The sequence below is a fragment of the Saccopteryx bilineata genome, chromosome 6 (assembly GCF_036850765.1).
Source record: "Saccopteryx bilineata isolate mSacBil1 chromosome 6, mSacBil1_pri_phased_curated, whole genome shotgun sequence".
NCBI classification, from domain to species: Eukaryota; Metazoa; Chordata; class Mammalia; order Chiroptera; family Emballonuridae; genus Saccopteryx; species Saccopteryx bilineata.
In genome coordinates this window covers 204,274,085-204,301,912 of record NC_089495.1, presented here as the reverse complement: position 1 = coordinate 204,301,912, position 27,828 = coordinate 204,274,085, and the positions used below count along the sequence as shown (strand labels likewise).

General features: G+C 47.9%; 1 protein-coding gene and 1 non-coding gene across 2 annotated transcripts; both read left to right on the top strand.

The window, feature by feature from the left end:
• Window positions 1-27,233, top strand: MAPRE1 (microtubule associated protein RP/EB family member 1). The gene is made up of 7 exons (XM_066236027.1): window positions 1-97; window positions 5,206-5,329; window positions 16,505-16,650; window positions 19,775-19,982; window positions 20,518-20,639; window positions 23,818-23,970; window positions 25,488-27,233. Exons 2-7 carry the CDS (start codon window positions 5,209-5,211, stop codon window positions 25,542-25,544), a joined length of 807 nt encoding a protein of 268 aa, XP_066092124.1. The 5' UTR covers window positions 1-97; window positions 5,206-5,208; the 3' UTR covers window positions 25,545-27,233.
• Window positions 14,422-14,615, top strand: LOC136309658 (U2 spliceosomal RNA). The gene has a single exon (XR_010726346.1). It is a non-coding gene; the product is annotated as a U2 spliceosomal RNA (small nuclear RNA).
• Window positions 27,234-27,828: the final 595 nt, after the last annotated feature.

The following is a 27,828-nucleotide window of genomic DNA, read 5'->3' as shown; positions in this document are numbered from 1 at the left end:
GGTCATCGCGTGGGCGGGCGGGGTCCGACGGTTTGAACGAGGCGAAGACGGAACCGAAGCCGGGCACGGGCAGTGGACGTGGTTCCGCCGAGAGCCGGTGAGCCGGCTAGCGGGCACGGGGCGGCAGCCGGGTGGGCCTCGGGCCGGGCAGACGCCGGCGGGCCTTGTGGGCGGTGTGCGGGCCGCTCCTCACGGCGGTACGGTTCGGGCCGGGTGGGGGAAGGGTGGGGCCGTGACCCGACGCGCGCGGGCTAGGTTGGGGGGCGCGCGCTTCTCTCCGCGGGAGGGCGGGGCGTCGGGCCGGAAGCAGGGGCTCCACCACGCGGGTGGGGGCTTCTGGGCCGTGGCCCGAGGTATGGTTGAAGCGGGTCCTCGTGGGAACTCTGGGGATCCCCACTGTAAGAGGCGGTGTGACCTGATGGTTAAGAGATCGGGTTTTGATTCAGACCTGGGTTCGATTCCTATTCCCTGCTGTGCGACCTTGGGTAGGTGCTTGAACCTCGCTGAACTTCAGTTTCCTCATCTGTGAAATGGGGACGATGGTAATACTACTGTACAGAAAGCTCTAACGCAGTGCGTGACCGGAACCAAGCCAGCTCGGGGGAATTCATTCCTTCCTTCCTTCCTTCCTTCCTTCCTTTCCTTCCTTTCCTTCCCTTCCTTTCTTTCCCTTCCTTCCCTTCCTTCCCTTCCTTCCCTTCCTTCCCTTCCTTCCTTCCCTCCCTTCCCTCCCTTCCCTCCCTTCCCTTCCCTCCCTCCCTTCCCTTCCTCCCCTTCCTTCCTTCCTCCCCTTCCTTCCTTCCTCCCCTTCCCTCCCTCCGCTATTGGATGCCAAATAAGTGCCAGGCACTCCGCTACGCCCTGACCGTACACCCAGGAGCCAGGAGGGCAAAGGCCTGCTCTCCAGGAGTCTACACTGTGGTGGGGAGACGGTTAGGGAATGCGAGAAGGCATACAAGGACATTGTGATTTTATATACCTACTAGGAAGACAGTGTTTGGATACTGCTGCTTGTGAGGCGTGCACACGCAGTACCGTGTACAGAAGATGTGGTAGAGGATTGTGCACCTGACACTTGTATAATTTTGTCAACCAGTGTCACCTCAAAATATTCAGTTAAAAGAAATATGAACAGTGCCTTTTCCAATCCTTGTTTCCCAGCTGCCCTGGGTGCTACTGGGCAGAGCTTGGCCTGTGCCCCGTGTGGGGGATGAAGATCCTAAGGCCCATGGAAGGGAGGTACATCAGGCCTGGCATCCACCTCTAATGGGCTGTCTCTGAGAGTGGTAGTAATAATTATATCCTTGTTAATTGGGCACTTGCTATGTGTCAGGCATTGTGCTAAGTGCTTGATGGGGCATTGTCATTTAATATATCACTCTGTTTCTGAGAGACAGCATTTTCATTTTATAAACGAGGGGACTTAGATTCTCAGAGGAGTGGTTGGCAGTGTCCAGCAAGTGGCTGAACCCACGTCGGTGACTGACTCCTGATTCCAGGCTTTTAACCTCTATAGCGCACTGCCTCTCTGAGGTCCAGATCTAGACAGTGTGTTTCATTCCAATGTGTCCTTTGTCATGGTATGTCAGAATGACAGGCACAGTTTCTGGCACATTGGGAAGCTTAGGATGTGATGTATTTTTCACTGAAGTTTTTCTACTTAGATTCTCATTTAATTCTCATTGCCATGTTGTGCAGAACATACAGTTCACCTTTTACAGGCGAGCCATTTGTGATCCAGAAAGGTGATGTGTTTGTCAGAGTCAGAAGAGGCAGTTAATTGGTTAGTGGAGGTGTATTGCACAGCCACGTGGTGCCTAACCCCTTGTATTTAGGGGCTGCAGAGTTTGCAGAGTACAGGAGACCAGGTATAAATATACTGCTGCTGCTAATGAAAGAGTTTTAAATTACATGATGATGAAAGGCCATTAATGTTTTCAGAGCTGGGGTGTGGTAAGGAGACACGTGGCTTAACCAGCTGCTTACATTTTATGGTAGCATGACACACACAATACCTGATGTATATATGAATGTTGCCAAAATAGATTACAGATGCTTGGCCTGGGACTCTATTTTTTTATTTGGATGTGTCTCTCCTTGGTACCTGATATTAGCGTTTTGCACAGTGTGCATGTTCGTTATTCATTCATGGATTTTAAATACAGAGACACTTGATCTGATTTGCGATTCAGAAAATTGTCTGTGGCTGCTTTGTAAGAACAGATTGAGATAGTGAGGCTCATTTGAACGTTGTGGCAGTGGGTCTAGTTGAGAGATGGTGGCAGGTTTCTGTTTTTGGCACTGGAGTTAGGAGGATGAATGAGACAAGGTCCCTCTCTGTCCTGGATGTAATACCTGTTTTGTGTATCTTATCTCATTTAAACCTCACCTCATCCTTTTCAGATAGGTGGCATTAACACATAACTGAGATGCATTGAAGTTATCTGACTTGCCCAAGGTCAGACAACTAATGCTGGACTTCTCAAGTTCAAATCCAGGTCCTCCTGGCTTGAAATCCTTAGCTCTTTGCATAGAGCAAATTGCCTTCCTGCCCAGATGGGGCCCTGAAATGAATCAGAATGAAGAGGTAATGACAGGCCATTGCGATAATGCCTAGCATGGAGGTTTGAATGAAGTGCTCTGGGTGTGTGTGAATTCATTTCCCACTGGAGTCAGGAGCTCAGTGTGCCGGCTTCTTGTATGACACAGTTTTATCATGTGAGTTTCAGATTGTCAAAGTGTTGATGAATTGCTTTCTGGAAAGAGTTTATATAGATAAACATTTTTTTCTTTTTGACACTATTCTGCCAGCCTGAAAACCAGTACCATTCACTGAGAGTCCACTGTATGCCATGCACTCTGCCAAGGGCTGTGTGAGGGCACAGACCTGTTAAGTCATTTACATCCCCAGGCCTCAGCCACCCCTGCTCATAAACAGGTTGAGTGGGTTGATGTCTGTCTCTTCAAGCCTTCACATTCTGTAGCTGTGTGAGTCATGAGGCCTACAGAAGACGGGTGGGAAAACCAACTCACACACTAGACCAGTGGTCGGCAAACTCATTAGTCAACAGAGCCAAATATCAACAGTACAATTGAAATTTCTTTTGAGAGCCAAATTTTTTAAACTTAAACTATATAGGTAGGTACATTCCTTATCGAAGTAGTGCCGGCATGTGGTATTTTTTGGAAGAGCCACACAAGGGGCCACAGAACCACATGCGGCTCGCGAGCTGCAGTTTGCTGACCAGGGCACTAGACTATAGACACCGTTCTTCCAGAACTCCATGTGGCTCCTTCTTTCTGATTCTTTTTTTTTTTTTTAAGATTTTATTTATTTATTTTAGAGAGGAGAGAGAAAAAGAGGGGGGGGGGAGGAGTAGGAAGTATCAACTCCCATATGTGCCTTGACCAGGCAAGCCCAGGGTTCGAACCAGCAACCTCAGCGTCCCAGGCTGGTGTTTTATCCACTGCACCGCCACAGGTCAGGCCTCCTTCCTTCTGATTCTTAAGCTCAGATGTCAACTCAGAGAGGCTTTCCCTGACCACATTCCCACCACCCCCATTGCCTCAGCGGTCAATCTGAAATGACATTTGTTTGTGTGTTTGGTCAGTGTTAAACTTCCACTGCGAGAATGTGAACTCTGAAGACAAGTCCCTTGTCTCTCCTGCTTATCTGTTTCCTGGCCCCTAGAAGAGTATCTGGTAAATATTTGTAGCTAGAATGAGGATGATGAGGGAGGGCATCCACTTTTAATAACATTTTAAGTTGGTATGTTTCTTCTTTATGTTTGCTGTTGTGTTTTAAAATTTTTATTTATTGATTAAAATTTTTAAAAAATGTATTGCTTTAGAGAGAGGGAAAAGGGGGAAAGAGAGAAAGAAACATTGACTTGTTCCATTTATTTATGCATTCATGGCTATCTCTTGTATGTGCCCCGACGGGCATGGTGGGGCTGGGCAGGCGTGGCTGCCAGTTTGCAGGGTTTCTACGCTGAAAATCTCTGCTCATCTGTAGAGTGAGAGTCCTGCGAACCTTGCAGAGTTGTCAGGTTAGATGACAAGTGGCTGTGAAGCTCCTGGCACTCAGGCTTTCAGACGCCCTGCCATCTCCAGGTGGCTTAGCAGAGAAGCAGTATCAGCTCTTCACTGTAAGGTCATTTGCCACCACTTTTGTAGTACTTATGTTATTGAAAAGCTTACTTAAAAAAAATGATGCCTGACCTGTGGTGGCGCAGTGGATAGAGCGTTGACCTGGAAGGCTGAGGTCGTGGGTTCAAGACCCTGGGCTTGCCTGGTCAAGGCGCATGGGAAGCAGTTACAAAGCAATTACAGGAACAGGAGTTGATGCTTCCCACTCCTCCCCCCTTCTTCTAAAGTCAGTAAATGAAAACCTTTAAAATAATATTTCTTAATTTTAGAGAGAGAGAGAGAGACAGAAACAGAAACATCGATCTGTTCCTCTGTGTGCCCTGCCCGGGATCGCACCCATAACCTTTGGGTATCAGGGCGACACTCCAACCAACAGAGCTATCTGGCCAGAGTGAAAAGCTTACTTTTGATGATAGAAGTGAATATGTCCTAAAAGAAAATTTGGGAAATAGTGAACACTGTAAAGAGGAATGAATTAAAAGCCCACCATCTGAAGAACAGTGCTGTAAACGTTTCACTGTGTTAAGTGGGGCGTTTGCCTGTTCTAAACAGAGAGCATTCTTTCTTGTGTATCAGCCTCCCTCATAAAGCATTTAACCTGCCCTTTCCTTGTAGCTTAAAATCTTACACCAGCCTGACCTGTGGTGGCGCAGTGGATAAAGCGTCAACCCGGAAACGCTGAGGTTGCCAGTTCAAAACCCTGGGCTTGCCTGGTCAAGGCACATATGGGAGTTGATGCTTCCAGCTCCTCTCCCCTTCTCTCTCTCTCTCTCTTCCCTCTCTATAATGAATAATTAAAAAAAAATCTTACACCAATCATACTACACTGGGGTCTGCATTTTAGTCTGGCTGGTGTAAGGCAGTTCATTTCAGGTCTTGTGTGTTCCAGGCTTGTGGCTGGAATCCCTTATCCCTGATGTTGCCTCTTGGGGAGAGGGAGGCTTAGAAACGAAGAGTTCCCACAGGTCTGCTGTGGGTGACTCCTGAGGAAGGAAGTGCTTGCTCTCCCTTGGCGTGCCAAATAACGCAGACCCTTCTCTTCCTCACGTGCTATAGAAGATGGCAGTGAACGTATATTCAACGTCGGTCACCAGCGATAACCTGAGTCGACACGACATGCTGGCCTGGATCAACGAGTCACTGCAATTGAATCTGACGAAGATTGAACAGTTGTGCTCAGGTAAGAGAACTCCACTAGATGCCGTGTCCAGGAACGCCTGTGGGTCCTCAGGAATGTGCGGGTGTGTGCCTGCCTGCAGAAACACGAGTTCAGATTCTGTGTTAGGGCTGCCCCATTTCTTCTCAGCCTGCTCTGGCTTCACTTCTGAGAGGACCTTGCTGAACAAGAGCCCTCTTCTGGCTTGTGAGTCCATCGCCCCCGCTGTGGGGACCTCCTTCTGCGGCCTGCAGCTTAGCCTGTGTCCCCATCTGCACTCTTTTGCGTTTAGATTTGAAATGGTTGTTTTTGTTGTTTATTTTATTGATTTTTAGAGAGAGGGAGACACACACAGAGGAACGTTGATCTGTTCCTATGTGTGCCCTGCCCAGGGATCAAACTGGCAACCTCTGTGCTTTGGGACGATGCTCTAACCAACTGAGGTATCTGGCCAGGGGTGAAATGTTTTATTTTTATTTTTTTATTTATTTTTTATTTTTTATTTTTATTTATTCATTTTAGAAAGGAGAGAGAGAGAGAGAGAGAGAGAGAGAGAAAGAGAGAGGAGAGAGAGAGAGAGAGAGAGAGAAGGGGGAGGAGCTGGAAGCATCAACTCCCATATGTGCCTTGACCAGGCAAGCCCAGGGTTTTGAACCGGCGGCCTCAGCATTTCCAGGTCGACGCTTTATCCACTGTGCCACCACAGGTCAGGCCTGAGATGTTTTATTTGAGAATAATTATAATTGTTCTGGGTCTGTATTAGTTTATCAGTGGCCCTTCTTTTTTTAAAAAAATTTTTCATTGACTTAAGAATTAGGGGAGGAAGTGGGAGAGAGAGGTGGGGGTGGGGAGATAGAGAGATAGAGACAGACAAAGAAAAGCATCAACTTGTTCCACTTAGTTGTATCATTTTAGTTGTGTACTCATTGATTGCTTCTCTTATGTGCCCTGACCAGATCAAACCCGCAACCTCGGAAAACACTTGATCCATTGAGCCACCTGGCCAGGGCCTATCGGTGGCTTCTTTTTTGTTTTTTACAGAGACATAGAGAAAGTTAGAGAGAGGGATAGATAGGGACAGATAGATAGGAACAGAGAGAGATGAAAAGCATCAATCATTAGTTTTTCATTGCGACACCTTAGTTGTTCATTGATTGCTTTCTCATATGTGCCTTGACCGTGGGGCTACAGTAGACCGAGTAACCCCTTGCTCAAGCCAGCAACCTTGGTTCCAAGCTGGTGAGCTTTGCTCAAACCAGATGAGCCCGCACTCAAGCTGGTGACCTCAGGGTCCTCCGCATCCCAGTTCGACGCTCGATCCACTGCGACACTGCCTGGTCAGGCTCGGTGGCATTTCTTTTTTTTTTTTTTTTTTTTACAGAGGCAGAGATAGACAGGGACAGACAGACAGGAACGGAGAGAGATGAGAAGCATCAATCATCAGTTTCTCGTTGCGCGTTGCGACTTCTTAGTTGTTCATTGATTGCTTTCTCATATGTGCCTTGACCGCGGGCCTTCAGCAGACCGAGTAACCCCCTGCTGGAGCCAGCGACCTTGGGTCCAAGCTGGTGAGCTCTTTGCTCAAGCCAGATGAGCCCACGCTCAAGCTGGCGACCTCGGGGTCTCGAACTTGGGTCCTTCCGCATCCCAGTCCGACGCTCTATCCACTGAGCCACCACCTGGTCAGGCTCGGTGGCATTTCTTATTCCAAGTAGCATAAGACCAAAGTCAGGCAAATGTCATTTCAGCCACAATTTTACTGAGCCTTATTTAATAAAATTTGACAGAGAGGTAATGATTTAGAAAAAGGACAAAAACGTTCTGTTTTTGTATATAATAATAGTGTAACATTTAGAAAACTGGAAAGAAGAAAGAAGTACTGGTAATTCCATTATTAAAAGAAAGCCTCTGGATGTTTTCTTTTGTTTTTCTATGTACTTTTCAACTTAATCTTGTATTGTGTGTGTGTGTGTGTCTGTGTGTGTGCACACACACACACAGACATACACACATATTTTAAAAAAATTTTAACGAGAGAAAGGGAGAGAGATGAGAAGCATCAATTTATAGTTGTATCACTTTAGGTGTTCACTGATTGCTTCTCATATGTGCCATGATCATGGGACTCAAGCTGAGCCAGTGACCCCTTGCTCAAGCCAGTGACCTTGGGCTTCAAGCCAGCGACCGTGGGATCATGTCAACAACCTCATATTCAAGCCGGTGACCTCCGGTTTTTTTGGGGGGGTTTTTTTTTTTTTTTGTATTTTTCTGAAGCTGGAAACAGGGAGAGACAGACAGACTCCCGCATGTGCCCAACTGGGATCCACCTGGCACGCCCACCAGGGGCGAAGCTCTGCCCACCAGGGGGCGATGCTCTGCCCCTCCGGGGCGTCGCTCTGCCGAGACCAGAGCCACTCTAGCGCCTGGGGCAGAGGCCAAGGAGCCATTCCCAGTGCCCAGGCCATCTTTGCTCCAATGGAGCCTTGGCTGCTGGAGGGGAAGAGAGAGAGACAGAGAGGAAGGAGGGGGGTGTGGAGAAGCAAATGGGCGTTTCTCCTATGTGCCCTGGCCGGGAATCGAACCCAGGTCCCCCGCACGCCAGGCCGATGCTCTACCGCTGAGCCAACCGGCCAGGGCCACCTCCGGGTTTTTAATATGGGTCCTAAGTGTCCTAGATTGACACTCTATCCACTGCACCACCCACCACCCAGTCAGGCTATTGTGGATTTTTTTTTTTTTTTTTTTGGTGACAGAAACAGAGAGAGAGACAGATAGGGACAGACAGACAGGAACGGAGAGAGATGAGAAACATCAATTCTTTGTTGCGGCTCCTTTGTTGTTCATTGATTGCTTTCTCATGTGTGCCTTGACCGCGGGCCTTCAGCAGACTGAGTGACCCCTTGCCCGAGCCAGCAACCTTGGGTCCAAGCTGGTGAGCTTTCGCTCAAACCAGATGAGCCCGTGCTCAAGCTGGCGACCTTGGGGTCTCGAACCTGGGTGCTCGGCATCCCAGTCTGATGCTCTATCCACTGTGCCACTGCCTGGTCCGGCTGTTGTGGATATTTTATTTTATTTTATTTCTTTAAAGATTTTATTTATTCATTTTAGAGAAGGGGGGAGAGAGAAGAGGGGGAGGAGCTGGAAGCATCAACTCCCATATGTGCCTTGACTGGGCAAGCCCAGGGTTTCGAACCGGCGACCTCAGCGTTTCAGGTTGACACTTTATCCACTGCGCCACCACAAGTCAGGCCTGTTGTGGATATATATTTTTTTATTTAAATTATTATTTTTTTAAAGATTTTATTTATTCATTATAGAGAGGGGAGAGAGAGAGAGAGAGAAGGGGGTAGGAGCAAGAAGCATCAACTCCCATATGTGCCTTGACCAGGCAAACCCAGGGTTTTGAACCGGCAACTTCAGCGTTTCCAGGTTGACGCTTTATCTACTGTGCCACCACAGGTCAGGCTGTTCTGGATATTTTTGAGTGTCATCCACTCTCTTGGAATTACTTATTATTATTATTTTTAAGTTATTCATTTTTAGAGAGGAAAGGGAGAGGGAGAGAGGAGAGAGAGACAGAGAGAGAAAAGGGGGGAGGAGCTGGAAGTACCAACTCCCATATGTGCATTGACCAGGCAAGCCCAGGGTTTCGAACCGGCGACCTCAGCATTCCAGGTCGATGTGTTATTCACTGCGCCACCACAGGTCAGGCGGAATTACTTATTTTTAATAGCTATATACTATTTCTTTCTATGAATATGCTGGAGTTGTTTAATATCTTCCCAGTTTTTGGGCAATAGGTTGTTTCTAATTTTTCCTTGCAATTAGGGCTAGGTTGAGTGTCTTTTAACATAAACTGTATCTGTTTATTTCCTCAGCGATTCCTAGTTGAAATGGAATTGCTAGTTCAAAGGGTCTGAACTTTAGGTAGTTGGTAATCGTTTTTCATAAATGTGTTCCCAGTTTTTACTTCCTCTAAAGGCTTCCTGTCTCATTTTTTGAGAGTTCTGCTGATGACCACTGGTTGTCCTGACATAAGGAATATGTCAGGGTTATCAAAACTGGATTTACCACAGGATGGGAGGTGATGTCAAGAACGTAAGGATGAGACAATGTATTCTGCTACTACTTAAATTCTTATATTGTTTGTGGACTTGAGAATTAGAATCCTCAGATTCTCCTAGTAATGGTAGCAGTCATTTAATTGAACACCTATGACCTTGGACTTCAAGCCAGCGACCACGGGATCATGGGATCATAACCCTGTGTGCCAGGGTTATGCCGATGCTTTTCAGATGTCTCCTCATTTAATTCTCGCTGTGCCTCCACGAGGTAGCGGTATCTATTAACCCCATTTTACAGCTGGGGAAATGGGCTTAGAGAAGTGGAGGAACAAGTCCAGGGCTATACAGGTAAGATCAGAACTGAGACGTAAATCTTCAGTCAGATCAAGAGCCTGTGCTCTTTACCCGGGTGCCCTACTTGCTCTCCAGACCTTCCCTTTTCAGACTGGTGTCATTTGGGTCGATTTAAAATTATTGCTCTTTTGATACGATTTTTAAAAATGAATTCAGCGTTGTACTTCCTTATCTCATAGACTGTGTCCTCGTCTTGTTCTTCGTTTCGTTTGCTTGTCTTGTTATTTCCCCTGTGACACTTAGATGGTCAGAGGGGAGGCTCGCTGTGCGGTGGGCAGTGAGACTGGTGTCCAGGAGGCAGCTGACTCACCAGGAGTTCCCCAGTCAGAGGCGCAGATGGGCTGCTTCCCCATTTTCTGTTCATTTCCTCAGTTTCAACACCATATCCCTATTTGAGGCTTTTTTTTCTTTTTAAAAATATTTATTGATTGATTTTAGTGAGGGAGGAAGTGGAGGGAGGGAGAGAGAGAGACAGACAGACAGACAGACAGGAATATCGATCTGCTCCTGTATGTGCCCTGGCTGGGGATCGAACTGGCAACCTCTGTGCTTCAGGACGATACGCTAATCAACCAAGCTATCTAGCCAGGGCTCTTTGCGGCTTTGAAGTACTTGTTTGACCTGTGATTTACGACTAATATGAGGATGGGGTTATCCTACTTTTCACTGGAGCTGACTTTTTCACCAGCAATTTCTCCTTAAAATTTACCTCTTTCTGTAAGTATACCTCAAAGTCTATTTCACTTAGTTAATTGGGAAATGAGATCTCTTTTCCCGTGTAGCTAAGTTGTCCTCCATGTGCTGATCTGGCTCACATTTAGCTCACTGGGACAGGAAGCTGTCATGGTAGTTGGGACGAGGCTTCAGTCGCTCTGAGCCATGGGACTTGGCATCCCTTTATGTTCTCGTTTCTCATTGTAAGTGGGGGTAGTAGACTTGGCTCACCTGTTGGTCTGCTGTGAGGCTCACCTGTGAAAAATACAGCTGTCACATATGGATTCTGTACCAGACCCTGGAGGGGACTGGAGATCTCTTGAGGGAGGGTACACCTCGTTTTACATGTAAGGAGACTGCCCATGGGGCACCCCACACACATTACAGAACTTGGTTTGGAACCCACATTTTTCTGACCACAGAGCCCACACTCTCTCTGCTGTCTACATGTTAAGTCTTTTTTTAGAAAGCGTTTGGAAGAGAGTTAAATGTAAATTGCATATAATTTATTACAACAACATTGTCTCATTAAAAATCTGTGTAGAGCCTGACCAGGCGGTGGCGCAGTGACTAGAGCGTTGGACTGGGATGCAGAGGACCCAGGTTCGAGACCCCGAGGTCGCCAGTTTGAGCGTGGGCTCACCAGCTTGAGCACAGGGTTGCTGACTTGAGTGTGGGATCATAGACATGACCGCATGGTCACTGGCTTGAAGTCCAAGGTCACTGGCTTGAAGCCCAAGGCTACTGGCTTCAGCCCAAGGTCACTGGCTTGAGTAAGAGGTCACTTGGTCTGCTGTAGCCCCCAGTCAAGGCACATATGAGAAAGCAATCAATGAACAACTAAGGAACCGCAACGAAGAATTGTTGTTTCTCATCTCTCTCCCTTCCTGTCCCTCTCTCTGTCTCTGTCACAAACAAAACAAACAAAATCTATGATGAAGCCCAGAGTTTTGAACTGGCAACCTTAGTGTTCCAGGTTGATGATCTATCTGCTGTGCCACCACCGGTCAGGGTTTTTTTTATTTTTAAAAACGAAAATTCTCAAGTGGTTTAAAATTCAAAAGGAACAAAAAAGATAAAACAACGATAAGGTTCCCTCTTATCTGCCAGCGGCCCAGTTGCCCCCCAGAGGAAATGAGTGTTAGCGGCTGGGTGGCCTGCAGAGAGTGCAGGGAGACCCATACCCCCATCTTCTGTGTCTGTGCGCCTGCACGTGTGCGTGCGTGCATGCATGATGCACGTGTGTGCTTTCCCCTTTTGCACAAGTGGCAGCATGTTTAATTATAGTGGATTCTAGAGTGTTCCATGTCCATATATCATCAGATACCATGTTATTTTCTTTCTTTTTTTTTTTCTTTTTGAGAGAGAGAGAGGGAGACTAGGAAGAGAGAAACATCAACTAACTGCTTCACTTTAATTAGTATGTTATTGCTTCTCGTATGTGCCTTGACTGTGAATTGGACCAGGGAGGGACCTTGGGCTCTAGTTGAGCTGGCGAACCCTTGCTCAGGCTGACGACCGTGTAGTGGGGAGGGGGGTTTAAACCCAGCGACCTCAGCATGCCGGGTGATGCTCCGTCCGCTGTGTCACCACTGGTCAGGCCAGGGCAGTTTCTTTTTTTTTTTTTTTTTTGTTGTTGTTGTTTTTTTTTGTATTTTTCTGAAGCTGGAAACAGGGAGAGACAGTCAGACAGACTCCCGCATGCGCCCAACCGGGATCCACCCGGCACGCCCACCGTGGGGCGACGCTCTGCCCACCAGGGGGCGATGCTCTGCCCATCCTGGGCGTCGCCATGTTGCGACCAGAGCCACTCTAGCGCCTGAGGCAGAGGCCACAGAGCCATCCCCAGCGCCCGGGCCATGTTTGCTCCAATGGAGCCTCGGCTGCGGGAGGGGAAGAGAGAGACAGAGAGGAAAGCGCGGCGGAGGGGTGGAGAAGCAAATGGGCGCTTCTCCTGTGTGCCCTGGCCGGGAATCGAACCCGGGTCCTCCGCACGCTAGGCCGACGCTCTACCGCTGAGCCAACCGGCCAGGGCGGCAGTTTCTTTATGGCTGTGTAGTACCGTCATTTCCTTGGATCCGTCCCATGTCAATGGACATTAATATGTTTCCAGAGTGCTGGTATTGCAGATTGTTGCAATAACATATACAGACGTATGTGTTGTACAGTTTTATTTTCTATCAATACTTTTAAAATTAAGATAGGATTATTTTTCTCATGTTAAATTTTTGTTAAATTCCTTAAGGATGATTTTTAATGTCTGCTTTAAAGACTTCTCACAGCCCTCTGTTTCCAAATTTTATCCTCTGAGATGACTGAAGCCTTACCTACCCCCTGAGGCCTGAATACTTTTACATTTAATAATCAGAGTATGTTTCTTGTATGTTGGAATTAAAACACTGGGAGTTCTTAATCTGGAGTTTTCTGATAAGGAAGCATCTGTTCTGTGTAGAATTTGGCTGCAGCTTTCATCTAGTTCTCCAAGGGACCCTTGATCCCATGCTCAAGCCGGGGACCCCATGGCTCAAGCTGGATGAGCCCGCGCTCCGGCTGGGGTTTTGAATCTGGGATGCTCTATCCACTGCATTATCACCTGTCAGGCTATATAGTTAAATATTTAAAAAATAGAATGCATTCAGTACTATCCCTCAGATAGTGGCATTACTCAATCATTTTTTGATCTACAAAACAATAACTTCATGCAGTTTAACCTAATACATTTTGTTTTCTAGTCTTATTTTCTAGTCCTCAGCATCCCATGCTGACACTCTAGCTACTGTGCCACCGCCTGGTCAGGCTGCGTGCATTTCGTATAAACCAGAATCTCAGCTCTGGTGAGCCTAGGAGGTGTGGCATGCTAGTGCAGAGGTCCGCCCCACCCGTGTCTGCAGAGGACCTGGTGAGTGGGCTGTAGCTGAGTGTGAGCACCAGTGGCCAGCAGTGCCCGCTTATCAGACCAGGGCCAGGGAAGGTGTTCATGGCACACTGCCATTTCGTCCGCTCATCCTGACCCCTCTGCGTGTCCACTCAGGTTAGGGCTATCACTCAGGTTTCCCTGAGCACCTGGACCTCAGGATGGCTGCCTCCTGTGCTCTTGTCACCGGGGGGAGTGCGGGGCAGCCAGGCCGGCTGCTCACAGCAGCCTGCGATGGTGCCCCTCTTCCTGGAGACCGTGCGGTGGGCACAGTTGTCTTCCAGATCATGGCAGCAGAGGGTGCACTGAGCGCAGGTGAGGGCTGGGCAGGTGGAGCTGGAGACATCGGGCTGCGTGTTCCGAGCCAGCAGCAGCTCTCAGGTACCTGCTGGAACATTGGGGCCTGAGTCCTTGGGGTGGTGCCGCGGCCCCACTTGAAGCAGACCAGAGGAAGCCACGCAGGGGTGCTTGCCACTGGTCTTTCTCTTCTTATGGCACAGGGAGGTGCTGGTCTGCAGGGGGCTCTGCCTCTGGGTCCCCAGCAGGGTGTCTTCTCTGCGGCCTACATTCGCGTGTGCTCACTCGCAGTCCTGGGGCCTCGGACCCCAGGCGCTCCTCTGCTCGCGCAGCACAGCTGTCCACACTGCGTTGCCAGCAGGCCGCTCACCATCATGGACGTGGTGCTGGCGCAGGAAAGGCCCCATGCTGCGGCTGAGTTCCCACCCACGTGGGCGGCGTGGCCGGGCCCAGCCGTGTCAAGGCGAGCGCTGGCTGCTTCCATTTCTTACGGTGACCAGTGTCATGTGTCGATCTCGCCCACCTCTTTGAAAGTCATTGCCTTAGGCTGGATCCCCATATGTTCATTAGTCGTTCACATTTTTTTTGTGAATTGTCCAATTGCTTTGTCAGTTTTTACTGGGGTCTTTTTTTTTTTATGTTCCTTAACCCTGTTTCAGCCACTTAGACTGTAGCAGCCTGGTGTATGTATATCCCTTTTTCACCTGGTTCAGCAAATGCTTCTTGACTCAACTGCAGGGTGTTCGGAGAGATTGTGTATAAGAACACTGGACATCGCTTCTGGGCCTTTTGGCTAAGACCAAGCGGAGGTATCTGTTCTTATCAGTTCAACATCTGATACGTCCTGTGTCTGGGGACAACGTGTTAAATGCGTTTTTGGAGCCGGGAGGTGGAATAGGAGCTTTCCCCGTCTACGCTGTTCACATCAACCCAGTATTGCAGGGCCTCTGGGAGCAGCGCACCCCCTCGAGGGCCAGAAAGAAAGCGGGATGTGGGGTTCGGAATACCTGGGGTCTGGTCTTGAGCTTGGTCTTTGGCTTCTGTGGTTTGGGGCCACCAGTTTTGGTTCTCACTTTTTAAATTAAAGATTATTTTCTAGCTCAAATCAAAACTGCCTGGCCTGTGGTGGTGCAGAAGAGTGTTGACCTGGAATGCTGAGGTCGCTGGTCTGAAACCCTGGGCCTGCCCAGTCAAGGCACATCTGACAAGCAACCAAGGACCAGTTGGACTGAAGGAACTACTTCTCGTTCCCCCTCCTCCTCTCTCTGTAAAATCAGTAACTAAAAAAAATCTTAAAATAACTGATAGTTCTTCAAGCAGGGTTTTCTGAGAAGCAGATGACTGATGCTTTTAAGTGGTTTTGGTTGACTTGACCTGGTAGTCCCACAGATGGCTTGTACTTTGCATTTAGTATAAAGCACAGTATTTTGTTTTAGAAAAATATTTTTTATGTGTAAAGCAGTGCTACAGGTATAGGTGCTTAATAGATTTTCTACTTCTGTTTTTCTTTAACTTGATTTATATATATATATATATATCAGGATCCAAATGACATCTACCCATTGCATTTAGTAAATTGTGGCTTTTAAACCTATTTTATTTTCAGCGGGAGAGAAAAAGAGAGAGACAGGCAGGCAGGGAAAGAGATGAGAAGCATCAACTTGTAGTTGCGACACTCAGTTGTTCATTGATTGCTTCTCATGCATGCCTTGATGGAGGGGGGCTTCAGCCGAGCCAGTGACCCCTTACTCAAGGCAGCAACCTTGGGCTTTGAGCCAGTGACCATGTGATTATGTTGATGATCCCATGCTCAAACCTGTGACCCTACACTCAAGCTGACAGTCTTGGGGTTTCGGACCTGGGGAGAAACATTGATTTGTTGTTTCACTTATTTTATTCATCCATTGGTTGATTCTCATGTGTGCTCTGACCAGGATTGAACCCCCAACTTTGGTGTATTGGGATGACACTCTGAGCTACCCAGCTAGGGCCTTCAGTTGTCTGTTAACACCTGCGTTACTTCTATATCTTGGTTCTGTAAATAATGCTGCACTGAACATAAATTTATTTAGAGAAGTGAAAAGCTCAGGAAGACAGACATCTGAGACAGATTTTTTAACCTAGGTCAGAGGATGGGTCTTTGTAATACTTGGGAAATCTCTCCTGGTCATGGAGAGGAGGGTCTGTCCCTGTGAAAATTAGGAAGGGTCTGCGGGGGGTGAGGGAGGTGGAGGGATAGAGCAGAAGAGGACAGAAAAGAGAAAAACTCACGGCCATGGACAGCAGTGGTGGGCGCTGTGGGAGGAGGGGCGGTGGAGGAGGGTACAGGGGATAAATGGTGCGATGGATGGAGCCCCGACTTGGGGGGGTCGAACGCACAATACCGTGTGCAAAGATGGGTTGTAGAATTGGGCACCTGAAACCTGTGTAGTCATGTTAACCAGTGTCAGCCCAATAAAATTCAGTTAAAAAATTAGGATATGTCACCTCTGTTTTCATTTTTCCTGTTCTTCATGTTTTCTGTTGTTGTTGTAGTGGTCATTTTATTGTTACGTTGGTTTCTAATAAAGAGTAGTTTTAAATTTTACAGGAATGTCCCTTTTCTCATCATAGTCTTCCAAGTTGTGGAACTTATGTGTGTTGTAGAACTTACCAGGTAAAACCAACAGTCTTGTTAAAGATTTTAAAAATGACTTCTAACTCAAGTGATGTAGAAGCTTTTGGGTTTTGTACATCCACTTTACAACTTTTAAAGTTGTACCTAGGTTTAGTGATTTGGGGTAAAGTTTACCCTGCCTCTTTAATAACAGCATTTAATGACCTATTGTGCGCTTTATTCTTCTGTTGTTCATTCAGGGGCTGCCTACTGTCAGTTTATGGACATGCTCTTCCCTGGCTCCATCGCCTTGAAGAAAGTGAAATTCCAAGCTAAGCTAGAACATGAATACATCCAGAACTTCAAAATACTACAAGCAGGTTTTAAGAGGATGGGCGTTGACAAAGTAGGTAAATTTATCTACCCCAGTTCCCTTGCGGTCTTCTTTCTCCACAGTGAAGTTAGTAACCCATCTGTAGGGACCAGCCTGTTTAATCTCTGTTGGTCTGAGACCTAACTCAGCCCCCGGATTACTTCAGTAAAGCATACCATATGGTACAGTAAGTAGTTCTAATAGAGAAGATTCTAGAAATACTTGCTTTGTAAAAGCAAAGTACAAGGAAGATCCCTGTGGGTTGGGAAGTTCCCTCTTGCCCCTGAGGTTATTTGAAGGTACCAGAACGCAGCCCACTGGTCCTCATTAGGACAAATATTATCCCTGGTTTGTAGGTACAGTAATAGTTTTAGTCCTGAGCTACATAATGATGTTTCATTCAGTGAAGAACTGAAGGACCGGACCGCCTGTATGAGATTATAACAGCTTAAAAGTTCCTGTCGTCTCTTGGTGGTGTTCTGCCCATCTTAGGAAAGTGTAGTATACACTACATATAATTCTGTGTAGGCTGTAATACTTGATGATAGTAATGACTGTCTTTGCTAATACTATACTTTTTTTTTTTAATAAATTTTTTTTTAAAGTTTATTTCTGTATTCTCAGCACATGCCAGGGTTTTTACAGAGACAGAGAGTCAGAGTGAGGGATAGACAGGGACAGACAGACAGGAACAGAGAGATGAGAAGCATCAATCATTAGTTTTTCGTTGCGCTTTGTGACACCTTAGTTGTTCATTGATTGCTTTCTCATATGTACCTTGACTGTGGGCCTTCAGCAGACCGAGTAACCCCTTGCTGGAGCCAGCGACCTTGGGTCCAAGCTGGTGAATTTTTGCTCAAACCGGATGAGCCCACGCTCAAGCTGGCGACCTCGGGGTCTCGAACCTGGGTCTTCCGCATCCCAGCCCGACACTCTATCCACTGTGCCACTGCCTGGTCAGGCTATACTATACTTTTTAATTGTTACTTTAGAGCTTACTGTTCCTACTTAAAAAGACAAGTTTGCTGTAAAGCAGTGGGCTGTGGCGTGCTGGCAGCAGCATCGCACGCCGGGCTTACTGAGTGTCAGCATCATTCTCCCTCGTGCCTGATTTATCTCAGGAGCCTTTGTGGTTCCGCTGCATCCAGGCTCGTTGCCAGGGAGCAGCAGGCATGCCACCCAGCTTCGGCGTGGGGTGCACGGTACCCTCTGGGTTTGTGGAAGTGCGCACTGTGGCGCTTGCACAATGACGGAATTGCCTAACGATGTTTTTCTTAGGACACATCCCCATCCTTGAGTAGTGTATGACTGTTGCAAAATCAAGCAGTTCCCCCCCCTCCATTAGAAAGGTTTATCCTTTTAAGCCATTTTGTGGGGGGAAAACATTTATTTAGGAAAGCTAATAATCATTCCCCAATTATCTTGCAGGTGTGTCTGGTTTTTATTTACTTTGAAATCAGTCTATTTTAGGTTTATCTGTGCAATAAATAAAATATGCATTGTGGGCCCAGTTGGCCCATCGGTAGAGCGTCAGCCCGGTATGTGGAAGTCCTGGGTTCAATTTCTGGCCAAGGCACACAGGAGAAGCGCCCATCTGCTTCTCCACCTTCCCCCTCTCCTTTCTCTCTATCTCTTCCCCTCCCACAGCCGAGGCTCCATTAGAGCAAAGTTGGCCCCGGGCGCTGAGGATGGCTCTATGGCCTCGGCCTCAGGCACTAGAATGGCTCTGGCAGCAGGGGAGCAACGCCCCAGATGGGCAGAGCATCGCCCCCTGGTGGCCATGCAGGGTGGATCCTGGTTGGGTGCATGCAGGAGTCTGTCTGACTGCCTCCCCACTTCTAACTTTGGAAGAATACCAAAAAAAAAGCATTGTGTAGTGTAAGAATATCATTCAGTACCAGGCATAATCTAGGTACAGTTTATTATATGTCTTATCTACTTGTTATTTATCTTTTTCTTTGTATAGAGCTGAATTATTTTGAACATAGTGGCATTTTTAAAGCAGACGTGCAGTGGTCCCCGTGTTATCACAGGCGGCAGCTGTTGCCGGGTGTTGTGTCAGCTCTGCCTCTTCCCTGGCTTATTTTGGAATTGCAGACATAACGTTTTATTTGTAAATGTTCCAGTATATACAAAGTAATTTCATATTTACTTGCTCAGAGGAGTGGGTGTAGTTCAGATTATTACATATATTTTTTATAAAAATACCATTGCACCTGGAATACTTGAAGATAGTTAAATTCTGGCCAGTAGTCCAATGACTTGAAATAATAGCTGATAACATAGTATTCGTGTGCAAATACAAAACTTACAGCGTCCTTAATGTATGCTTTTATTTTAAAGATTTAATTTGTTGATTTTATGGGGGAGAGGGTAAGAGGTATGAACTCGCAGTTGTTTCACTCTAGCTGTTCATTGCCTGGTTGCTGACTGCATGTGCCTTGACCCGGCAAGGGCTGCGTTTCAGCCCGGCGACCTCAGCATTCCAGGTTGGCACTCTGTCTGCTGCGCCCCCACCTGCCAGGGCCAGACAACACTTTTTAACAGTTTATTGTAGATACTTGTGGTTAGTTTGTACTCTGGATCTTATACTGGTGACAGGCGCTGGCCATCCATGCAAGTTACACAGGAGACTTACTCTTTTTTATTTTTATTTTTAATTTATTGATTTTAGTGAGAGAGGAAGGGAGAAAGTGAGATGGAAACATCGAGCTATCTGTTCCTGTGTCTGCCTTGAGTGGGGATCGAACCAGCAGCCTCTGTGCTTCGAGTCGGTGCTCTAACCAACCAAGCTATCTGTCCAGGGTTTGTCCTGGGCAGGAGTCTTCCTCTTTATGGTGGGATATCATATATTAGGATGTGTTTGGAATTATGTGTGTGACATTAGTGATACTTGTTCCCTGTGTTCTGATTCCTTCTAATGGACCTAGAGGGGCTTGGTAGGTAGCAACCCTGTGGAAGGCAAACTGGATGAAGTGTGGTCTAGACACTTGCACTTTGTGGAAAGTTGAAAAGCTTATGTTGTACTAAGTTCTTGCCTCTGAACTACTTTTTCTCCTCTTGACAGAGCTTTATACCGATTTGATGCATGGACATGTTTGAAGCTTGCCAGAAAGCCTGTTGCTTTGGGCTTAACAGTCTTGATGTTTCTCTGCAGATAATTCCTGTGGACAAATTAGTAAAAGGAAAATTTCAGGACAATTTTGAATTCGTTCAGTGGTTCAAGAAGTTTTTCGATGCGAACTACGATGGAAAAGACTATGACCCCGTAGCTGCCAGACAAGGTCAGGAAACCGCGGTGGCGCCCGCCCTCGTCGCGCCAGCTCTGAACAAACCGAAGAAACCTCTCAGCTCCAGCAGCGCAGGTAACCAGCAGAACAGAAACACCACTTCCGAGTAAGAGTCTGCCAGGTGCTCGTTCACTCATTCGGCATTTAACCGGAAGTGTCTGAGGAGCCGTAGGTGTAGGGGCTGGAGGAGCCTCAGCCCAGCCGGGTGGCCGGAGGCCTGGCTCTCCAGATGGGGACCTGCGAGCTCACCCTGGCCTGCGTGTGCCTTGGCGCCGTGAAGCTGCCTGCTGCGGGGTTGGCTGGAACTAGGTTAAGGTAGACGAACTGTGGTTGCCTCTTTCAGGTGATGGTTCTCTTCACCCCAGTGGCGAAAAGACCTCACAGAAGAGCTTGCTCTTGGCACAGGAGTGTGTCTAAAATTGGTACTTGACTTTGCTGTCAAGATAAGAACCACTGGGGCAAACTTGGGGTGTCTTCATGCATGCCGGGCTCTCCGTACTGGGCCCCTTCCCTGCATCTCTGTGGAGGACAAGCTGGTCACAGGCCTCTTGTTTGGTGGATTGTTGTTTTGACATTTCTGCTCTTAAAAAGACCGCTGCTCCCCTTTCAGCCCCACAGAGGCCCATTGTGACACACAGAACTACTGCGACCCCTAAGGCCGGCCCGGGTGTGGTGCGGAAGAACCCTGGTGTGGGCAACGGGGACGATGAAGCGGCCGAACTGATGCAGCAGGTGGGTCCCGGGTCCCGACGGCAGTCACGTCGGGACAGGATGCTGGCTGCACTGGCCGGAGGGGGCTGGGTCCTGTAGGGAGGCCTGCTTTGTCTGCTTGCTGAGACAGTCCTCGTGGTGATGTGTGTGGCCTTGTCAGTGGTGTGTGGGGAGCGTGAGCGTGGAGGTGCAGGGGGTCCAGGCGTTTCTGAGAGCTGTTCGTGTGGCAGGAACCCCGCTGTGCAGCGGAAGCCTGTTGAATGTCTCTGGAATGCTTAGTGTTCTGTGGGACGCCGTGTCTCTTGGGTTTTGGCTCTGTTAAGAGATAAAAGGAGGGTTTCTTTCCAAATAATTATTTAAAAACGATTTCACAGTTTCCCCGCTGAAATCCAAGCTGAGAGGAGCGGGCCACATGTTGGGCTCGAATAGCCATGCGCGGCCCCCGTTGCCAGATTGGCCAGTGTGGGTCCTGAGCGTCCTTCCTGGGTGTCTTAGGTGATGGCTATTACTCCCCTGCAAGAGGAGTTTCTGAAGTGACATTGAATGGTAGCACAGATTTTCCATAACCTCATAAGAAAGCACTGAAAGGACTGCCAGGGGACGGCCCGTGACTTAGTGTGTGCCCGTGGGGTGTCTCGTGGGCACGCAGTTGCTGAGTGAGTGTGAGGAGTGCTGCTTCGGCCCCCCAGGCGGGGCCTCTTGGGCGGGGCGCAGACGGCTGGGTTCTGGAGGTGCCCTGGGCTACGCTGGCAGAGAGGGTGGTCTGAGGGCAGTGCTGGGGAAGCGAGCCTGTTCGGGACTCCAGACTAGTACACCTTCTTCAAAGCTGTTTTGGTTTCCTTTCCTTCTTGGTCCCTGCAGTTAGGAGACCTCGTCTCAGGCGTTTGGAGCTTGGAGCTGGGGGTCTAAGGCAGCTTCCTGGTACTGGGGTTGCTCAGCTCTTGCTCTTCTCCCTTTTATACTTCACTTCGGGGCTCACTGAGTTTAGGGAGAGGCGCTGGCGGCAGTAAAAGCAGGGGAGGGAGAAATGGGGTTCCAGTCACCTGCTCCACATCTCAGGGTGCTCCTTGACCGCGAGTTATAAAGGGAGAGCTTCCTGCCAGCTGGGACAGCACTTGAGCCCTGTGGTTGTGTCTGGCTTCCTCATCGGGCTGGGGGGAGGCTGGATCAGCTGTTCACTGCAGTGTTTGCTGCGGTAAGTCCAGAGGGTCGCTGGGTTTCTGTGGTGCCTTCTGTCTCAGAGTCCCTGCGGCCCAAATGGTTCACAGCTGCTCTACCTTTCCTTTCTTGGCTTGGTTTTCCAGGTGGATTGTAAGTCTCGGGAGGGTTTTATGCGGCATGGAATGCCTTGTATTTTACATTCAGTGGGAGTTAAAGGGAATTCACATGTCGTAGATCTGAATACACTGGAATGAAGATGCACTGTGCTTAAAATACGTGAGGAGCCGGGAGAGTTGTTATGACTTTTGGCTGGATTGAGTCTGGCCTGAGCCCTGAGACTGACCCCTTCATTGCCCCTTCGTGGAACGACAGCCCTCACGGAGCTTCAGAAGGGGCTTCCGCAGCATGTGTGCTGAGCAGACGCGACGCGCGGGGGGGACCTGCAGGGGGCTGGGCTGGGTCTATTCCCCACCTCCCTGGTTTCTCTCCCTCTTCAGACTCTCTTTGGAGAGGACAGGTGTGAGGACTCGCTCCTCAGAGGGTGCATTTCTTTTAGTCCAGGGGCCCCTTTCCCCTAGGGAAGGCTGGCGTGGAGGAGAAGACCACTGTTTTCGGTGTCCAGTCCTCCCGCAGCCCTGGTGTCTCTGGCAGTATGAGTCACCTTCCCCTCTGGCTCGCCGTTTCTGCCCTGCTCCCTTTCTTTCCATTGGCCTCCACATGCAGGAAGATCGGGACTGGATTGACCAGTGACAGGGACTCAGTTTATGACGGTCAGCAGCCCTGCTGGGCTGGACCTTGCTTCTGTATTTGTCTCAGGCTCCCATAGTTTTTTTTCCTGGATCTTTTCTCACTCGTGAAGAAGTTCCTAAATGTTCCATGGTGGTGTCTGCCATTCCTGAGAATTACAGTTAAGGTGGCCATGCACAAGCTCATGGTATTTTGCTGGGGCTAAAGAAAATTGACAGTAAACTAAAGCGGGTTGTTTTGGTTTATTTTATTTATTTATTATTTATTTATTTTGTATTTTTTCGAAGTTGGAAATGGGGAGGCAGTCAGAAAGACTCCCGCATGCATCCGACCGGGATCCACCCGGCATGCCCACCAGGGGGCGATGCTCTGCCCATCTGGGGCATTGCTCTGTTGCAACCAGAGCCATTCTAGCGCCTGAGGCAGAGGCCACAGAGCCATCCTCAGCGCCCGGGCAGACTTTGCTCCAATGGAGCCTTGGCTGCGGGAGGGGAAGAGAGAAACAGAGAGGAAGGAGAGGGGGAGGGGTGGAGAAGCAGATGGGCGCTTCTCCTGTGTGCCCTGGCCGGGAATTGAACCCGGGACTCTTGCACGCCAGGCCGACGCTCTACTACTGAGCTAACCCGCCAGGGCTATTTTTTATTTATTTTTTATGAGAGAGGAGAGAGAGAGAGAAAAGGAGTAAGGGAAGCATCAACCTGTAGTAGTTGCTTCTCAAATGTGCCTTGCTTGATTGGGCAAGACCAGGGTTTTGAACCAGCGACATCAGCGTTCCAGGTTGATGCTTTACCCACTGCGCCACGACAAGCCAGGCTTAAAGTGGGTTTTTTGTCCACGTTAGAGGGTTTTGTTTTGTTTTATGAGAGGAGGGGAGGCAGAAAGACTTCCGGCATGCGTCCCAACCAGGAGCTCACTACAGGGTGATTCTCTGCCCATCTGGGGCCATTGCTCTGTTGCTCAGCAACCGAGCTATTATTTTAGTGCCTGAGGTGGAGGCCATGGAGCCATACTCAGTGCCTGCCCGAGGCCAACTTGCCAACTTGCTTGAACAATCAAGCCATGGTTGTGGGGTGGGGGTGGGGGGGAGAAGCAGATGGTTGTTTCCTGTGTTCCCTGGCTGGGAATCAAACCCAGGACATCCACGTGCTGGGCTGACACTCTACCACTGAGCCAACTGGTTAGGGCCCCGTGTTAGAGGGTTTGATGAAAGACCATATCTCCTTTTGGGTTAGATGTTTGTCTGCTGGTACATGAACACTGGATGTCACACCCTTTTTAATGTCTTGTGCAGGTCAATGTATTGAAACTTACTGTCGAAGACTTGGAGAAAGAAAGAGATTTCTACTTTGGAAAGCTAAGGAACATTGAATTGATCTGCCAGGAGAACGAGGGGGAGAACAACCCTGTATTGCAGAGGATCGTGGACATTCTCTATGCCACAGATGTACGTGTTGACATGTATTTGCCCTGTTGCCACCTAAGAGAAAATGAATTTTATCTGGTTGGGTTTGGTAAACTCGGTGCTGATGCTTGTCGTATTCCAGCTTAGCATTCATCAAAGGACTTCGTCTTTGGCCTTCAAAGTTAGCCAGAGGGCACTCTGCCCAGCCTCAGCCTCAGCCCTGAGGTCTGTGAGCCCACAGGCGGGAATAGGAAGAGGAGGTGGCTGGTTAGCCCTGCTTCTGTAGTGGCCACTGCTAGGTGCTGAGTGCCACAGACTGTGTCAACCCTCCGTCCCCTCCGCACCCTGCAGCTGGGAGCCCTCAGCCAGAGGGGCTGCCTTCACGTTGTGGAGGCCCCGGCATGGCCTGGGAACCAGGCACGTGGCCCTGTCATGTTTGCTGCCCTCAGCTGACAGAGGCACCTGTGCTCCTCCACCCAGGAATGAGCCCAGTGCCCTCGGAGTGCTTTGTAGTCAGGTCTCTTGGTATCCATGTGTATTACACAGCAGAACCTGCTGGCGTTCATCGAGTCGTTAGCTGATCACGGAAGACTGATTTTCCTAGATGTAAGATTTAGTATCTTGCTGTAAATTATAAGTAATGTAAATAAGTTATATTTATTTACATTTTTTCTATGTTCTTAGCAAGGTCTGTAGGATTTTTATGTAAGTGCAACCACTGGGTTCCCTGGGCGGGTGTGAGGTGGGGCCCAAGTCGGCTGCTTCCCCACGCCGCTGGGGCTGGCTCTGTCTTGTAGCTGTTTTTCACACAGGTGTTGTTTGTGCGTAAACACTTAAAACACCCGCAACATGCCTTAACAGCAGGCGTGGGGACCAAGTGCAGTCAGGAGCGTGGAAAGGCAAGGCTGTCCTGAACTGTGTGGTGGCCTCGGCTGTTGCTGAGGGTAACTTTTCCTTTTTTAAACAACCTTGCTGAGGCAGAATTGACATAATGAACTGCACATATTTAAGCACGACTTGATGGAACCATCACCGTGGATCAAGGTGAGACGTGTATGCATCTGTCACCAGTTGGTCATGCTCAGTTTTTGCTGTTTGTGAGATGTGATTCCACTGATGTGATTCCATTGCCTAAGTATAAGTAATAAAACAGCAGTCCCCAGGCCTTGTGCCATTACTGTATTTCTCCATGTATGATACTCCCATGTATAAGACGCACCTTAATTTTGGGGCCTGAAATTTGAAAATAAATGTATTACACAAAGTTATCGAATTCAAGTTTTATTCATCATAAAATTCATACAGCTCCTCATCTGCGTGAAAAAGTGGGAAATGCAAGTAAAAAAATCTACAACCACTGTATAAGACGCACCCAGTTTTTAGATTCCAAATTATTTGGGGAAAAGGTGCGTTTTATACATGGGGAAATACAGTAAGTGCCAAGTGTGTGTAGAGACAGGAGGCGCTGCTGACTTTAAATGTGAGGAAGGTGAACCCACAGTGGAAGTGGACCGGTCCATGTTGAGTCATCGCTTCCCCTTCTCCTCTTCCCACTGTAGGAAGGCTTCGTGATACCTGACGAAGGGGGCCCACAGGAGGAGCAAGAAGAGTATTAGCAGCCTGGACCAGCAGAGCAACATCCGAGTTCTTCACCCCAAATCATGTGCTTAACTGTAAAATACTCCCTTTTATTATCCGTAGAGGACTCACTGGTTTCTTTCCATAAGCAAAAAGTACCTCTTCTTAAAGTGCACTTTGCAGAAGTTTCACTCCCTTCCCGATAAGTTTGAGTTCAGAGCTTTTCCTGTGTAGCAGAGCAGTATTACCATCTAGCTGGGTCACCTAGGGATCAGAGAGGCTGCCCGTGGGCTCACCGTGTGGATGCTGGGAACACTGATTGCTGGAGAAGGTGGTTTTTGTTTGCTTGGTTTTTTTTTGTTTTTTTTTTTAAGGAGGTGTTTTTATGTAATACGCTGAGGTGGAGACCTCAGTAGAGAGATGTAAAGACTGATTTGAATTTTAAGCTAATGTGAAATCTTGGCAGAGAACGTTTTAATAAATAAATGCCTTAAGAGTATTTAAAATATGCTTCCATATTTCAAGATATGAAATGTAACCCAACAGGAGACTGTGTTGCCCTTGTGTCCGGGAAGGAAGGGCCAGACCTTGAAACCTTTGGAACCTGCTGTTCACAGGCCTTGCAGGGCTGCGTGAATATTCACAGCCCTAGCCTGCCCCAGAAGGAAAGTTAAAAAGTTGCTCTGTAAAGCTACTTGGAATCCTTGACCAACTGCCTCTGCTAAGAAGCAAGAGGCATTGTCGGCTGGATGAATAGAGGGTGTGTTGCAGCCCTCAGATGTTTGAGTTGAATAGCTTGATTTTCATTGATGATTTTTCTAGTTACCCCTGAAATTTCTGTGTGTTGTGTTGTTTGGGAAATGAGGTGTGTTCAGTTATTAAATCTTTAACAACTACTTTTGGGGACTTGCCCACATCTCTGGGATTTGAATGGGGGTTGTGTCCCATTTTATTGTCTTTTAAGTTTACATTTAACATATTTCTCTGCTTCCCTTGCCCACTGGGGACTCCTCTTTGGTTCCTAAAGTTTTGCTGCTTAGAGTGGGAGTTCAGCAGGCAGTGACCGGGCTGCCAGTCCGTTCTGGACCTCTGACAGAAGGAGTGATCAGTGAAGGCCGTCGCGACCTTGGTACGGGCGTCGGGTGCCTGCTGTCCCCCGCCCTCCGCTGTTAGCAGAATACTTGGCCAGTGCACTAATCTCTTCGGAGATAAAATTTATTAACGTGTTACTAAATGTTCATTTTCTTTTGCAGAAAATACAGTCCCATGTCTGAATTAATTATTAATATTTAAACTACTCCATTCCTAACGCCTCCTCGTTTGCTTTGCTCGCAGCCCATTCAGTTTCTTTGTTTGGCAGAATTCTGTAAAATGTGTGTCATCCACTACTGAGACCATTCAGCCCCTGATGTATTTGTATTGATTTGTTTCTGGTGGTAGTTTGTCCTAAAACGTGTGTAGGAAGCAGGTATTTTATGATAAATTGTTGTGTAGTGCATGCTCTGTGGAATTCAGAGGAAAACCCAGATTCAGTGATTAACAATGCCAAAAATGCAAGTAACTAGCCATTGTTCAAGTGACAGTGGTGCTATTTCTCTTCTGTGGCCTTTTAGACTTTTGTTGCCCTAAAATTCATTTTTATTAGGAACCCATTTTCCACCTGATCTTTCTCGACAGGGTTTTTTTCTACCTTAAACAGTTTTTCAATAAAATTCTGTATTTCAAGAGTGTCATGTCTTCTGAAATTTGTCTTGCCCTGGGTATATTCCTTTAGGTTCCAATGCTAAGGTACTAAAACTTCTTTCTTAAATTTGGACTGATCTTTTTAAAGTCCTTCCCTGTTTTTTCAAATTTGCTTATTTCTAAGCCTGTTTTCTCCCTTCTGTTTCTCAGCCTCCTGCTGTTCTACATTCTCATGTTACTATGGGAGGCCTTTCAGGATTCCAAGGCTAGGCCTGGCTCCCGGAAACCGTGTTAGGCTGTCTCCTGACGTACACAGCAGGGTTGTGGGGAGATACTCTTTTTGGTGTTTTTCTTGAATGTATGTCTCAAAGATAGTGAACACAATCTTAATCTACAAAATGAACCCGAAATTTGCAGTTTTTTTCTTCCTTTAGAAATTCTCTCTGCTGTAAGAAATGAGTTCAAAAGGAGACTTGCTCCCATTTTCAATATGAAATGAAGGTAAACAGGCAGAAGACAGTTTTTTGTATGATCTTTAGAGTACCTGCTACAATTGATGCTCTGGGAACCCAACTTGATTTTGACTAGGGGTGCACCCACATTGCTTCCGCTAGAAGTTTACAGTCTGGCACCTTCCTT

Excerpts from the sequence above, each read along its gene's own strand:
- MAPRE1 (XM_066236027.1), top strand. The coding sequence starts at position 5,209 with ATGGCAGTGAACGTATATTCAACGTCGGTCACCAGCGATAACCTGAGT. Across the intron at positions 19,983-20,517 it reads TCTCAGCTCCAGCAGCGCAG|CCCCACAGAGGCCCATTGTG; the intron begins GTAACCAGCAGA and ends CTCCCCTTTCAG. Across the intron at positions 23,971-25,487 it reads ACATTCTCTATGCCACAGAT|GAAGGCTTCGTGATACCTGA; the intron begins GTACGTGTTGAC and ends TTCCCACTGTAG.